The 17,278-nt window shown below is 35.3% G+C and overlaps 1 protein-coding gene across 1 annotated transcript in view; it reads left to right on the top strand.

Moving 5' to 3' along the window:
• Nucleotides 1-17,278, top strand: part of LOC150096936 (uncharacterized) — a 198,119-nt gene that overhangs the window by 62,378 nt on the left and 118,463 nt on the right. Inside the window, exon 4 of the mRNA XM_090408096.1 lies at nucleotides 2,729-2,932. Coding sequence (XP_090264222.1) covers nucleotides 2,729-2,932 — 204 coding nt within the window. The remainder of the gene's footprint in view (nucleotides 1-2,728; nucleotides 2,933-17,278) is intronic.

Genomic DNA, 17,278 nt, shown 5'->3' with positions numbered 1-17,278 from the left:
CAGAAAAGTCCTGAAAGATGTTTACTTATTGCTAAGGATAAAGTCAATTTCACTTTTTCTATTTGGACTTTTTCATGTCCACTTCCTATGTGTTTTTTTTTTTATAAAAAAGACTTCATGATGTGCAGTTTTTCTTTTCTGCAAATTCTATTAGCCTTGCTCCTTTATCATCTCTTTTTATGTCATATCCTAAATTTCACGTGGATCTTTCATCTGATTGTTTTATACCAATTCTGGAATTAAAGTCTCCCATTACAATTTTGAAATGTTTTCATTTGTTGTAATATTGAGATACATCATGATAAGTCTTCAGTTTCTTTATTAGCATGACTTATTGTTGGTGCATACACTTGGATGATCTTTTTGAGATCTGGACAACAATACTTATTATGTTAAAGATACCAAGCAATTTTACAAGCTAGGTTTTAATCCTCAATAAAGGTCGAAACCGGTCTGGGTAGTGGCCCTTGCCTTTAATGCATAGCATCATACATCTCTGCAAGGGGATGTGCTTTGCATTAGGGGAAAATACTAAGGAAAGTGATCGAAGCTTACTCCACCTTTACCACGAGTTGCCTCAGACTTGAACTATGTTCAGGTGCAAACTTGACTTACTTGTCTGTTTGCTTACTTGGGAAAAAGGATTAAAACCTAGCTTATAAAAAAAAATTGCTTGGTATCTTTAACATAGTATATACCCAAGGTAAAAAACTTTCTACAACAATATTTGTTATTCGATCAGATATATTGTCAAATTCTATTATGCTTCAATTTTTTATTTTATTTTTTTTTCTTTCTAATCATGAATCCATCTCCACTGATTCCTTCATTATCTTGGCCTCTATACTACAAGGTGGACCTCCCTAGCTTCAACAAACGGTAAAAATTGAAATGCAGAAATATGTGAGGTTTGGGTTGTTCAAACGTTCCAGAAACTCTACAAGTTTCATCCAAAATTTTTTCCTGCATTGCGATGCGGGGATGCTGCTGGACAGGGCTGTCATAGTTTAAACATGGCATCAGGGGTGGAGAAAGCACAAGTTGTGTGGTGGTTAGCTGAGCTGAAATCAATTAAAGCAGTGCAGCAAAAGTTCCGTCAGGTGTCCAAAAAAAGCAGTGCCCGACCCCAAGAGTATCTCTTTGTAGAAAGAAAATTTCTTAACGACAGGAAGCGTTTCGAAACAACATGATGGAGGGAAACAGACAATATCAAAAGAGAAGGTAGAGAGGATTCACGAGACCTTTGCATGAAGTCCGACAAAAATCGGAGACTTGCAACTGCACTTCCTCTTTCAACAGGATGGTACCCTGCCCCACTGGCATTTGGTGGTCTGTGCAACTCTTGACAAGGTCTTACCTCAGTGGTGGATCGGATGTGGAGGACCAATTCCCTGGCCACCATGATCACTGGATCTTACTCCACTTGATTTTTTTTTTTTTTTTTTTTTTTTTTTTTTTTTTTTTTTTTTTTTTTTTTGTGGAGGTATGTAAGGACACGGTCTACACAACTAAAGTGGACAGCCTAGAGAATTTGAAACATCGCATTCCTTCTACTGTGTCCTCTATCACCTCTGACACACTTCTGAGAACCTGGTCGGAGATAGACTTTTGACTTGATATTGTGTGTGCTACTAAAGGAGGACATATGGAAGTGTACTGATTTTTTTTTTTTTTTACAAAAATTTGGCGAGTTTTTGTACAAATACTTCTCATTTATACAATTTTGACACCATGGTTCATACACTTAAGTAGTAGTAACACATTAAAACTAGAGGTCCAATATGGACCTCTCTAGTTTCAATGTACAGTATTTTTCCATTTTTATAATTGAAGAATTTCTTCACCATTACATCTAACTTCACACAGTCCAAGAATGTCCCATTTTAGTTGCTTTAGTTCTTCATTAGTTCAGTTAGCCATGCTTCACTGTTTAGAGTTTAAAATTTCAAGGTCTAGTTTCCAACAGTAGTGAGATCTGGTTACCCAAGGATTCTCAGCACCCTCTGTCTTCATTTAGCTGCCTGCTGCCGTAGTTAGTAAGAATCTAGCCTCCGGGGAATCAGGGCCATTTTATTCCTGCTTAATTCATCTTGGAAAGATTGGACTATAATTCACCAACACTTGGCCCACTGTGGATTGGTGAATAGCAATATTTTCGCATAGGATTGCCAGTCCCAAAACCACTGGTCCACAGCTCTTTATTCAATATATTCAGAGCTGCTCTGATATCCAACAGATGGTAGTCAGGGTTTCTCCCTTCTACCACCTGGGGAGGTGCTTGCTAGTCAGTGGAAGCCTCAAGAAGGTTAGTATCAATTATATTATTACTTCTATTAAAAAAAAAAAAAGGAAAAATGCATTGCTTTGCATCCCTCTCTCCTGGTAAGATTTATTTTTCTGCGAATCTTTCCTAAGATACTCATTTTGGATTTCCCTCTATGGTTTCCATGTGCAGTTAATTCTCTTCTTTTATAAACTGGTGTCATTAGTGCTACTCTAATAATTTTGGATCTAATCTTCTACTCAAGCTTTCTGATCTCTAGTGCACCTACTGTAAAATTTTCTACTCTTTTTAGTCATTCTTATAATTTAGATATACATTTTAGTTATAATGGAGATATATAGCTATTAATCTCTTTAAGAATAGTTACAATTATGCATAATGAAAAGGGGTGAGGATTCTTGAATGAAATAGCAGCAGAATATATTTTTATTTCTGTGGTTATAGACAGAAGATGCAGTGTGTCTTGCAGATTTTTGTGACATCTTGAGATGTGATGCCATTGCTTCAAAATTGATTACAAGTATGAATAAGAGGACATCTGGTAATACTGTTACATTTGACAGCTCCAGTGCTATCAGTCAACCCTTACCCCAAGAAACTACACAGTGTGATGAGGTGAATATGTCAATTCTCCAGAAAAAGTGTAAAGTGAGTACATATGGTGCTGTAAGTTTAGTGCATATTCAACAATTTTCTCATTAAATCATAACTTGTGTACAAGATTAATTTATTAACATATCCTGATACTTTAAAACAGACATGTAAAGCACAAGCTCTCTTCCATAATAATGCTTATGCACTTTTAAAAGCCTGTTACAGTCAGCTCTCACTATAGCAAAAACCATTATAACAAATTTGCTTTCCAAAACAAATTACTGAAAATCCCAACAAGTTCCAAAAGAAAATTCCATTCTAAAAGAAATTCACTATAGCACACTATTCACTATAACAAACCATTTCTGTTGTCCCTATGAGTGTATATATATATATATATATATATATATAATGAATCTACTATATATATTTTTGGAGAAGATAACCTAAAAACCTATTTATTTCTATTTTTTTAATTTCTATAAGAACTTAGATATTTCAAAAGAAGAAATATATATGAAGTAAATACATTTGTAATCCCCCCCCCCCTATGTGCTAACCATTGTTTAATTTTAATGTCTATGACTTCTGTTCCCATAAAATGTCTAGTTTCTTTTTATTGGAGAAAGTTATCCAGTGTTAACTTAATCAGCTTGGAGACCCACAACTTAAGCAGTAATCACTAATATGGATTCTTCCATTCAGATCCTTAGCCCATCTGTTTGCCTCAATCACCTGCCTTTGAACAGATACTATGGAAAGGTTTTGAGAGTTGCTGTTGCTTGCAGTTGACATTTCCAAAACATTTTATAAGTTGGACATAGAAGTGCAATATATAAGCCATATTATGGTCTGTCTTCCACTTTTTGTAATTGGACAGCTAGTTTTTTTTATTCTGGTCATTAGTGTATATAATGGTGAATGGTATTTTCTCTTTAGATGTCTCTGCCAACCCATGTGTTCACACACACACACACACACACACACACACACACACACACACACACACACACACACACACACACACACACACACACAAAGAGTTTGTAAGGCAAAATACCGGAATAAGGTAACATTTTTTATTTTGACAACACGATGTTTCATCCGAATTGCACAGGATTTCTTCAGCTGTGCAAACAGGTTGAAAAATTTTAGGTTGAAACATTTATAGCTTCCAAAGGTTAGTCCTTCTGTTCATCTATTTTTTATAAAATATTTCTAATTGTTCAGAACATTGTGTGTGTTTTATGTATTCACGTGAATGTGTTTGGCTAATGAAGACTAGGATGTACTTAGACAAGTTGATTTAGATGTTTAGGATCTGATGCCATTTCCAAAGACTCCCAGATTTTTTTCTCTGTTCTATTATAGCAATGGTGTAATAGTTCAGATTTATCCATTAAAACTTGATGTTTCATTTGCGAAGCATCTTGCGGGTCAGTTGAAGAGAGCACATGATGACAGAGCTGTGGCTTCACTCCTATGGTAAAGGAATTCAATACATTCAATACGTATTTAATGTATTCTTCAGTACATTGTACAGTTGATTTTTCTGTCTCCATAGTAACATGACTGGCGATCAGACCATAGCCAATAAACACCCAGATATTGAAGTGAGCTATGTTGAGGTTTTATGGATCAGAGTAGCAATTACATCTTGATAAAGGGGGATAAATACTACTTTATATTCCTTAAGTATTTTTGCTAGTTTTATGGAAATGGAACTAATATCTGGAAGTGTGATGAATTGTCTGTTTTCTTCTTCATTAGAAATTTTATGGTTTCATGTTGTTGAGTAGTCTGGAGATGACGTGGTCATTATGGCCATTTTGAAGGAAAGTGTTTCTTAAACGTTGAATTTCTTTGGAAGCTCATCCTTGTCAGTGATGAGTTTGGCATGCTCCTGCTCCTAGTGTGGAAACAATGCCCAATTTTTGAGGTCTATAATGATGGGAAGAGGAATGTAGATATCTGTCAGTATGTATAGGCTTTTAAAATATAAGAGAGACTTTTAATTTACCCAATTCCTTAGTTAGTAGAAGGTCCAGAAATGGGTGTGAAGTGAACCATTACACACACACACACACACACACACACACACACAAATGACTTCTCTCACCTAAATGACTTGAAGTTATTTGAAATGAAAGAATTTTTAACTATCCTTCCAAATGGAAAGGAATATAAAGTTATGGGAAGTGAGTTTAGAAAGAAGGAATTCTCACATTCAGTTATTAATGTTAATAGAAAATCTGAATGAATAATATAAGTTTTAATAGAAACAAAACCAGTGATTGTACAGATTTATGCAATATCCATATCTAAAGATTATGAAGAAATTGAAGAATTTTATGAGAGAATTGAGAAACTATTCAAGATATTGGAGGAGTGTAGATAGTGTTAAACATTATGGTGACTGGAATGTTAAAATAGGAAAGAATAAGTTCTGTTGTAGGCCCATATGTATATGGAACGAGAAATAATAGAGATGATAGATATATTGAATTTTGTTTAAAACATAAATTGATAATTGCAAATCTTTTTATGAACAAAAAAGAAAGATTTTATTATGATCAGTCAGAGATATAGAAACAGAATGACAGATACAAAAGTTATGCCAAGTACTGACTGTGGATCAGACCGCAGACTTGTGAGAATTACAATAAATATCTTTAAATTAATAATAAATTAATAAATTAAATTGTTTTTTATTAAATAAATAATAAAAACAAATTAATAAATTATTTTAGAACAAATCCCATGCTTCAAAAATACTAAATAAAATAAAAAAGAATGTTTTGTAGAATTAAATGCTATAAGTGAACAGCAAAAAAGGATCCATGCCAAAAAAAAAGTACAATAAATGCAATTTATGAATTAAAAACTGTTATTGAAAGATCAGTAAAAAAAAAATAACATATACCTATGCTTTACAGACTTTCAAAAAGCATTTGACACAATAAGATTAAAAGTTATTAGAAATATTAAGACATTCAAATTGATACAAAAACCTCATAATAGTAATAATATACTGGAATCAGAAGACACAAATTATAAATGAAATTAATAATGAAACAGTAGATATCAGAAGAGGAGTGAGACAAAGGTGTATAATATCACCTATATTTTTCATTATGTGCAGTGAAATGGTAATGAAAGAATAAAAAGAAATTGAAATGGGAATAAAAATAAATGAAAATAGTATTATGGAGACTACAACCGTGCTAGGAATAATTACTTTAATTTCCCAATGTTTCAACCTTCATGTAAGGTCATCATCTGGAGTGTGCGCACACACACGCAAAGACAAGCTATATTACATTTCCAAGAGTAAGCCAAAGTGACAGTGATTTGATCAACCATTATTCTACTGGCCTGACCTCTAGTGAAAAAAAAAAAACCTACATCAAAGCTGTATATTCTATTTATAACATCATCAGAGAAACAAATTCATATAAATAGTTTTAATACAGTAAAAGTTGTGGCCTAATCCATATTTTAATAAGAGTGTTATATTAGTTAGGATTCTGGATTGCTTACAGTCCTAATTATAATTAAGAAAATTCCATATCCTTTGAATTTTTAGACCATCATTATTGTTAAGGTTAGAGTGGGTGATAAGAATTTCTTAACATGGTTGTAGTCTCCATAATTTTACTGAAATGAATGCTGATCACCATGTAACACTATATGGAATATAAGATAAATGGCAATAGAATTAACAATATTAGATTTGCTGATGATTTGATCTTCATAGTGTAATCAAGAACAGAATTACAAAATATGGTTGAAACATTAATCAAAAAGAGTCAGAATTATGACTTAGTATTAAATGCAGCTAAAACTAAGTATATGGTAATAAGCCAAAAATAGCAACTAAACACAAATTTAAGAGTATCAGCAGGATTCATTCAAAATAGGCTTATAATTATTTAGACGTAATGATTACAGAGGATGGAACAACAGTTACGGAAATAAAATCAAGAATAGCTAATGCAAACGATGCATTTTGGAATAATAAATTACTAATGACCTCTGGAATAAATACTAAAATAAGAATTATAAAATCCTATGTGTGGTCCACGTTGAATTATGGAAGTAAGACATGGACATATACAAAATCCATAATCAGGAAATTGCATGCCTACTGAAATGTGGTGCTATAGAAGAATGAAGATTTCTTGGAAGAAGAAAAATAACTAATGAAGAGGTATTGAAGTTAATGGGAACCAAAAGAGCACTTATGGAAGACCTTATAAAGAGAAAGTGCAAGATGGCAGAACATATATTAAGAGGATTAGCAGAGAAAACATCTCCTGAAATAATATGGAAAATTAGAGGGAAGAGCTTTTCATAGACCAAGAACTTCTTGGGTAGATGATGCGAAGAAATTTATGGGTAACAAGAGCTGTTACAAGATCTAAAGGATGGTAGAGGAATGGACACTGGTGTATAATTGCTAACCTCCAAGTTGGAGAAGCTACTTAAGATTTCTCACTGATCTGAAATCCTATCCATAGATTTGCCACTTGTAGCACTCTCTGTTCCTCTTACTCATATAACAAACTTTGCAATGCTCAAGGATTAATCTACAGTCGGAGATCAATGAACAATTGTTCTTCTGATTAAACTTTCAAACTACAAGTAAAGTGTACAGTGAAGTACAAGTAAATGAGATACTAGGACAATGAAACTGTTTATTTCCCTATTTTGAAATCTGTCCAGTCGCTACTTGAAATCGGCTCCTGTTCAAGAAGTTTCTGTTCATGTTTAGCATCGAATAATACACTTGATACAGGTGTTCAGACAGTAGCTATATACAGTCAAGTTAAAAAAATAGCAAAATTTCCTGTTACATATTAAAAACAAAGTTCTTGAAGCAGTTAGATATATATAATTTACTATCGTGAGATGTTGGTTTTTCACATCATTGGCAGCAGTTAATTGTAGTGACTCTACAAGCATCTTAGTTTAATCTGCCACTTCATGTATTTTGCTTTTCTGAAGCCTGGAGTCATACATGGAATGTGATAATGTTTTTTTTTTTAATTGCTGCTCATTTAGACACTTTTCTTTAACCTCTGCTCTTGCCTTACACTATTTATGAGGGCATTAAAAATGTTGCTAAGATTTCCAAAAAATCATCGTCTGCGTGGTTAGCCTAGTGGCTTTGTGCTTCGCAACCATATGCCTGGGATAGGTTCGATTCCCATTGACGATGTGAGGAGCTTAAGGATCTTCCTTAGCCATAACCAAGTTAGCTGGGCTTTGTCGTGGACAACAGGGGTTTTGCGCCAGTTTATCTGGGGTTTTTCATCCCGCAAGCAGGCAAATTGGTCTAATGAACACATGGATTACAGTCAGGAATACTGATGCAGCCATAGGCCTGATTCGTCAGCTATGCTGGTTCCGGAGCCTGGATAAAATTTGGGGGACTGAGATGGTGCTGTACATTCTCATAAAGGGAACTCATGGCTGCTGTATCATCATGGAATAATTAATCAAAAAGACTCATCATGGGAGATCCACACTACCCATTAACACTGTCGGGATGCTCACAACCACCTCTGGCAATCCATTCTACTCATTTACCACATTCCAAGTAAAGAACCTAATCCACACATCCTTAATAACCATACTCTTAGACAACTTCCAAGTTTGAGCCCTTGTGTTTTCCCTACTCTCCTCACATATTGAAAAATTTATTTTTTTCCAATTTTTATGTCAGCTAACCTCTGTAACACATACACCTTCAATCTGTTGTCATAGGGAACATTCCACAGACCTGTCATGAGCTTGGTTACTTGTCTCTGAATCCTCTCCACCACCTTCCAGTTCCCTAGAAACACAGGTGACCAAATATATTCACAGTAGTCACATGTGCCCAAATCATAGCCTTATAAAAAGGGATAATAACCTTCCTATCTTTACTTGCCAATGTGTTCTTCATGATCCAAGTAATCCTCTGACTTATTTTGCCAACCCTTTGCAGTATGTCCTCTGAATTTCACCCCCCCCCCCCCGAAATCCATTTTGATCACTTTACAAGGGTTTATCATTCAGGTGATGACTTTGCAGTTACTGACATGCCAGAGACTTGATGTGAGAATTGAAGTAGATATCCACATATATCCATTCCCATTTGCTCCAGTTAATGTAATAATTTTCCTTGCAGTATTCTGTCAAATGCCTTTGCAAAGTCCAGGAGTATCATACTGTAGGCCATTTTCTTTATTCATTTCTACTGTCACTTTATTATAAAATCTAATAAATTACTGAGGAAGGATCTCCCTTTTAAAAGCCATGTGATCCCTCTAGAGTATCATATTCCTATCCATCCATTCTATTTTAATTTTAACAACTTTTCCAATATTCTAATCACCACTCCAGATATACTAATTGGTCTGTAATTTGTTACTTCTGTCTTGGCCTGTCACTTTATTATAAAATCTAATAAATTACTGAGGAAGGATCTCCCTTTTAAAAGCCATGTGATCCCTCTAGAGTATCATATTCCTATCCATCCATTCTATTTTAATTTTAACAACTTTTCCAATATTCTAATCACCACTCCAGATATACTAATTGGTCTGTAATTTGTTACTTCTGTCTTGGCCCCAAGTCTGTCTTGCCCCAGTTTATGTAATAATTTTCCTTGCAGTATTCTGTCAAATGCCTTTGCGAAGTCCAGCAGTATCATAGTGTAGCCATTTTCTTTATTCATTTCTACTGTCACTTTATTATAAAATAGGAATAAATTACTGAGGAAGGGTCTCCCTTTTAAAAGCCATGTGATCCCCACAGAGTATCATATTCCTCTCCACCCATTCCTGAATTTTAAATTTAACAACTTTTCCAATATTCTAATCACCACTCCAGATATACTAATTGGTCTAATTTGTTACTTCTGTCTTGGGGCCACCTTTATGTGATGGAACTATCTTGCCCTCTTTCTACTCACCTTGAAAGAAGAGCTGCGACTCAGATTAAATAATTTTGTCAGAAGCACTGTCAGTTCACCTGCACATTCTCGTAGCAAGTGAGCTGATATATTGTCTGAGTCCACTGCTGTATTCACATTGATATTTTTCAATATACTGAGTACCTCCAGTTCATTTCCTAAATCTCACATCAGTCTTCTGTCGCATCAATAATTGCAAAGTCACCATCTATGATGATATACCCTTGCAAAGGGATCACTTAGTAACTGAACTATTTTTTCTGCTTCTGTCACTTTCCTACCATCAGCACTGAGCAGGGTTATCTTTTCATAAGCATTCCGTCTCTTACTTGCTACATATGGAAAAATCTCTTTTGGATTTACGAGGATGGTCTGAAAAGTTCTGTTCTTGGCCTAACAATTAAAAAAACAAAATTATAATTTCAAAATTATTTTTATTTTTCAACATAATATCCCTTAAGACTAATACATTTATTCTAGCGATGCTCCATCACCATTATCCCATCCCTGTAGTGGTTCTCAGTAAGATCTGCAAAATATCTCTCTACAACTGCAATCACCTCTTGATTTGAAGAAAAATGCGGAAGAGTTTTAGTTTTGAGAAGAGATAGAAGCCAATGGGAGCCAAATCTGGAGAATAGCGTGGATGTTCCAACAATTCATAGTGCAGATCCTTTATTTTTCCCATTGCCAAAACACTTTTGTGGGCAGGTGCATTGTCCTGATGAAAGATGATTTTTTACTTCTGCAAACCGAGTCTTTTCTCACAAATTTTTTTCATCTAGTCTGGTTAAAAGATCGGAATAATATTCCCCAGTTATTGTTTTACCCTTTTCAAGATAATTAATAAACAAAATACCTTTAGCATCCCAAAACACCGGTGCCATGACCTTTCCTGCTGATGGAACCAACTTTGTATTTGGCACTGAACAACTGGGTTCTGTCCACTGTTTTGACTGCTGTTTGGATTCTAGTGTGTAATGGTGAATTAAAGTCTCATCCATAGTAATAAATTGATGCACAAAATCAGTTTTATTCTCGTTAAATATGCTCCAAGCACTGTTCAGAGATTTTCATGTGAGTGTGTTTTTGATCTCTTGTGAGCAAGTACAGAACCCATCTTACTGACATGCAAAGCTTTTTCATATGCCATTGTTCATGCAAAATATATCCTACATGTTCTTTTCAAATGCATATAGTCTCAGCAATTTCATGCACTTTGACTTTGCCAGTCATTCAATATCATATCGTGCACTTGAGCAATGATTTCTGGTGGTGTTACACTTTTTGGATGTCCTTCACATGGATCATCTTCAAGGCTGGTATGGCCACGTTTAAACTCGGTAGCCCATTTCTTAATTGTCAAAAATGAAGGAGAAGAATGTCCATAAACTTTTATGAACTTCGAATGAATTTCTTTTGTCATTAAACCTTCTTTTTCAAAGAATTTTATAACCGCACCATACTCAATTTTGTCCATTTCAATTGATAGAATGACTTGCAATTTGACATGGATGCTTATGACAGATGTAGCAACTTAGAAAAAAAAATCTTGCTGATAGTGTTGCCATCTATGGTCGGGGCCGAGAACTTTTCAGACCATCCTCGTACTTTGGCCTGCTTAGCTAATTTTCTCTCAAAATCTGATTTAGCCTTCCTTACCATATTTGTTACCCTTTTTGATTGTGCTTTATAATCAAAACGATGATCAGCATCATTAGATGCTGATCATCATTTTGTTTATATTCCTTCCACAGTGCTTTCTTTTTTTGCCGCTCCTGCTTTAAATTTCAACTTATCCACTTAATCCCTACTTAGTTTATCCTCCTGATCCTAGGTATGCAGTCTGATACTGCTCGCTCAAAAATCCGTGATCCTTTCACATGTATTAATGATATGCATTCCATGTAGTTTCTTATACCATGCACTGCTCCAAGTTGCCTTCTAAGTTTATGAAATGGAACTATCTTACCCTCTTTCCACTCACTTGGAACTTTGCCAGAGCTGAGACTGTGTTTATGTAATCGCCAGCTTTGTAGTTTCACATACTCTTTCTTTACTGAAACTTCCTTATGTTGAGCAACCTCCCAGGACAAGACTGCATGGTCGCTTTCTGTGCTTGGAAGTAGAGTTGCAACATAGTTCAACATATTCAACTCTCATATCCTTGGTCCCCCTCTATCATGTGCTGTTTCATGTAATTATCCCTTAGTAACTACATAAATTTCATTTCCATTTTGCCGTGTGCCCTTTCCTCCTTCTGATCTAAATCCCAATAGTCGAAGTCTCCTATGATAATTGCATAGCAGTCATTGTGTTAATCTGCTGATGCATGTCGTTCACATCTTCTAGACCCACAGGTATAGTAGCAACCAACAATATATTTTGTCTTATTGGCCTCTATCTCATTTCAGACATCCTCAAATGAACCTTCTCTCATATCTACAATCTTCCTTAACTTCTATTTTTGTTTGTTGAAGTTCTTCAGTTATCATTAATAATATCTCTCCTGCTCTGCTTCTCTATTTTTTCTGTCTTCTCTGAAAATACAATATCTGTGGAGAATCATCAATCTAATAAACAAGCTTAGGTGTTGAACATTATTCATAATTTATTTTAATGGTATTAACAATACCAAGCAAACTATTTTATTAAAAAAATTTTTATTAACTGGCTTAAATTTTGCTGGATATTTCAAACCAGCATCTTCAGATCACAAAGCAGCATGTTACTGTCACACAACAATGAGTATGTGAACAATTCAGATTGTAATGGAAAACAGATCTAAAAGTCCTAATTTGGCACCCAGCTATGTAGGAATTGATCTTAGGATAACAGTCTCCCAATTTTTTGGCAAATTAATATAGCCATACTTGTTCAGGTTAGGAGAATTCTTCATGGCTATGAAGAATTAGCCATGGCTGACTGTAAAAATATTTCTGATCTGTAAAGACTTCTAAATAGCACATTGGTTTTCTTCCATCTAATCCTGTTGGAAAAGGGTGTCCAAAGCATGGTCTGCCAGTCCTGACTTGCCATAATAATGGTAGCGAATGTATTATGTTCTCCAAGGTGAATGTTAACAGATCTTCCTCTCCCCATAGTAGACCAAGTCACAGTCACAAGGAACTTCATACACTCCAGGATATGTTAGAGGATGGAGTTTATCCTTAGGAGAGCAGATTAAAGTTGCTAATTTGACATTTGGTTTGAATGTAGTGCAAAGGCCACATTCTTTTTTTACAACATTAGAGGATACCAAATTAGGACTTTAGATCTTTTGTCCACTACAATTTGAACTGTTTCACTTACTCATTGTCACTTGTAAACTATAACATGCTGGTTTGCCATCTTTATTTTTTTATAAAATAATTCATTTGGTGGTGTTAATACTGTTAAAATAAGTTATAAATATCTGTTACATTCTATTCTTGTAACTATATCATTCTCTGACATCCATGTGTCTCATTGAATGCCAATAATTTTTTGCCAAGTTGCTGACATATACCAAAAACTTCTCTCCTTTATTTCTGATACTTTGGGTATTCATGTACCTACATTTCAACTTCCTCTTGGGCCCACAGTTATCCTTCCATAATGTCATTACCTGCCCATTCAGATTTGAAACGTGTGAAGCAATCACAAGCTTGATTGCTTCCCCCTTAAGATGCCTGGAACATTATCTACAATACAAAATCATGAATAGAATGCTTCCTGTGCAATATTTTTCTGTGTCAGAAATGAAGTAATCTTTGAAAATAAAAATAACTCAAGTATTCTGAATTGAGTGTAAATATCCTGGTTTGCGGTCAAGCTTATGTATTGAAAGTTATTCATTTTTGTTTTAATGTATTAAACATCAAATCAATAAATCATATATATTTAATAATTGGCTGATATTAGTCAGATTTTAAACCAGCATCAGAGCCCCAACTACTATCACAATATGCAAGCAACAGTAAGTGTAGGAAACTAGTTAATGGTGGGAATGAAATTTCTATATCACATCTTTGATGCTTTGAAAAAAAAAAAAAAAAAAAGCAGACAAAATGCTGATGCTCTTTATTCTTCATTATCACACATAGACAAATGCTCACTAGAAATTATGGATATAGAATGGGGGATCTGCACTTTGCCACCTACAGTTGCTATTAAGATAGTGAACATTCTCAACCAAATCCAAACTGCCTGGAAAAAAAAAAAAAAAAAATATATACACACACACACACACACACACACACACACACACACACACACACACACACACACACCACAAAAAAGAAATAACTGCATTAAAATGTTAAGAGTAATATGTTATGAATCAAACCGAAAAATGCAGAAATGTCTAAATGACAATTTTAATAACCGATATCAATCCTTTCCCCATTGATAAATTCACAAATCTAATATCCCCACCCATGTGCCACAGTTGACAGTATAAAGTCTTACAACCTTGTCAATTAGCAGAGCTACTTGACCTCTTCAAAGACAACTATTTCACCTTTAAAAATATATTGTGCTTTTCAAATCTGTAATAAACAATTATATCCTTAAAAATTTATACATCATAATTAGTTTATCACATAAATCATACAGCTATCAAATGGTTTGCTGTCTTTTTTGTTGTATACAGAAAGCCAACATGTACTGGAAGATACTTGCATAAACAATCACTGTCTCCAGTGTTTTTCATCGTCTCATCTGGAATATTTGTTCTGATGACTGTTGATTTAATGAAGTCTCACTTCTTTCACACATATCTGAAGTATTGAAATTTACAATATATGCTGTCTACTTCTTTCTTTACCCTCCTTTGATTAATTTTTATATGGAATATTTAGAGATCAAAGCACTCAATATAACTACTCTCAAAAACCTTTGAGTCTGTCTGTGCTTTGTAGGTGTTTGCCATTTAGCACCATGGACCAGATACATTATTCTTTTTTTAACTCATCTAAACAGCCACAATGCTGAAATACACCATTAGAAAAAAATAATCAAAACTGTGCTCTTGACACTAGTCATACAGTTTTCGAATGGTAATGTAATGTAAGATAATGGTTCACTATCTTACACACACACAGAAAGATAATACATACTGGAAGATGTTGCATACCAGTCACTGTCACCAGTGGAACAATATGGGTTCTCAAATACTAACAAAGTCAGAGATATTTGTTTGGTGACACAGCTCTTGAAACAGAACTCGACTACTTTTGCCACACATTTTTAGTCAATGGCAGTAATCGCTTATTAAACGACTTAAGGAAATTACAACGTAAAAAGGATATAAATTAAATTAGACTTTAATCTGTAATTCCAATATTTCGGCAACGTCACGTTGCCATTTTCACAGGAACTTAAAATAACGATACGTGCATGCAGGCACTACACACAGCAAATGGGAATGAAGCAGGAAGCTATTGTTTCTCCTAAAAGTCCTGATGATCCCCCTAGCAGGCTATGTAAGTCTCCCAAATATGGGGCAGTCTCATGCAACCAAAGCAAGATCACCAAAAACCAACTTATCCAATAAGGAATATAAAAATCTACAGGAATTGAAGAAAAACAGAGAAGTAATAATCTCCAAAGCGGATAAAGGTAACGCCACAGTAGTACTTAACCAAATGGATTACCCATGTAAGCTTAAAGCTCTATTATTAGATCGGGCTACTTACTTCCCTATTGAGTATAATCCCACCAACTTGCAAATTAGAAAACTCCACAGGCTCCTTAAGAAGGTCACTTCTTGGCCTGTAGAAGTCACTAACAAATTAAAACCATTTAACTCTCCCCCCCCCCCGCCTCCGTATTTATGGACTCCCAAAAATACATAAAGAAAATGTGCCATTACATCCCATAGTGGATAGCATTGATTCCCCCACATACAAATTAGCTAAGCATTTGGCCAAAGTGCTCACACACTATACTGGCAACACACCATCACACACAAAAAAACTTAGCCCATTTCAAAGCCAGCATAGAAAACCTTGCACTCCAACATACTGACATAATGGTCAGTTTTGACGTCTCCTTATTCACAAAGAAACCTTAGGGCTGATCCAAGCTAAACTTCCTCTTGATATCTCAGCCCTATTTCAGTTTACTATGAACTCAGGCTATTTCGTTTGGCAAGGAAAATTCTACAAACAAATAGAGGGGACAGCCATGGGTTCACCACTCTCCCCACCCTTGGCCAACTTTTTTTTGGAGACTTTTGAAGAGAAAGCCTTAAACTCTGCCCCACAGAAACCAACCATATGGCTTTGCTACGTTGATGATGTTTTTGCTATTTGGCCATATTGCTCTGATACACTTCTCTCCTTCCTAACATACTTAAACAACCACCACCCCAGAATCAAGTTCACCCTGGAAAAGGAGAAAAACAACAGCCTCCCTTTCTTAGACACACTAGTCACCCACCAGCCTGATGGAACCTTGGTCTTCTCAGTTTATAGAAAACCCTCCCATATCAGCAGATACATTCACCAACAATCCCCCCCCCCTAACAACATTATGGAGTTATTAAGACACTACACAACAGGGCTAAACTTATCTGTTCAAATGACAATGCCCTAACCACAGAACTAAACCACATCCTCAACACTTTACCAGTGAACCACAATCCCTCCCCACCCTTCACAACAAGGATTACTCTAAATCCATCACCATTCCCTACATCCGAGGCACCTTGGAAAAAATTACCAAAATCCTAAAAAAACATGACTTGACCTCTTGTTACAGACCATATAGAAAATTAGCATCCCTTATCCGTTCCACAAAAGACCAACCACTTCCCTTAGACCTACCTGGTGTATACCAGGTCCCTTGCAGCTGTAAACTGTTCCTACTTTGGCCAAACAGGCAGGACAGCGAATATCAGAATTTCAGAACACAAGGGCTACATTCATTTTCACCAGTACAGCCACTCTGGTCTTGCAAACCATGCTCCGGATACACACCACAGAATATGGTGGAAGAAAGCCACGGTGATACGCCGTAGTAAATTCAAATTTGAAAGGCTATTCATGGAATCAGCCTCAGCCCTAAGAAACATGCCAAACCTCTACAAATTTGGGTGCATGAGACTGTCCCATATTTGGGAGACTTACATCAGATGACCTTCAGCCCAACGGCCAAGAATATCTACCTACATAGCCTGCTAGGGGGCATCATCAGGACTTTTAGGAGAAACAACAGCTTCCTGCTTCGTCCTCATTTACTGTGTATAGTGCCTGTGTGCATGTCTTTATTTTAAGTTCCTGTGAAAATGGCAATGCGATGTTGCCGAAATATTGGAATTATAGATTAAAGTCTAATTTAATTTATATCCTTTGTATGTTGTAATTTCTTTAAGTAATTTAATAAGCATGTATAACAAACGTCTAAGCCTTTCTACGAGAATGGCAGTAATCCTCATAAAATAGATAATAATATGT

Source organism: Typopeltis vanoorti, chromosome 18 (genome assembly GCF_054136105.1).
Source record: "Typopeltis vanoorti isolate ZY-2024b chromosome 18, IOZ_Tvanoo_1.0, whole genome shotgun sequence".
NCBI lineage: Eukaryota > Metazoa > Arthropoda > Arachnida > Uropygi > Thelyphonidae > Typopeltis > Typopeltis vanoorti.
The sequence above is the reverse complement of the archived record's forward strand: the minus strand, read 5'-3'. Positions and strand labels throughout refer to the sequence as shown.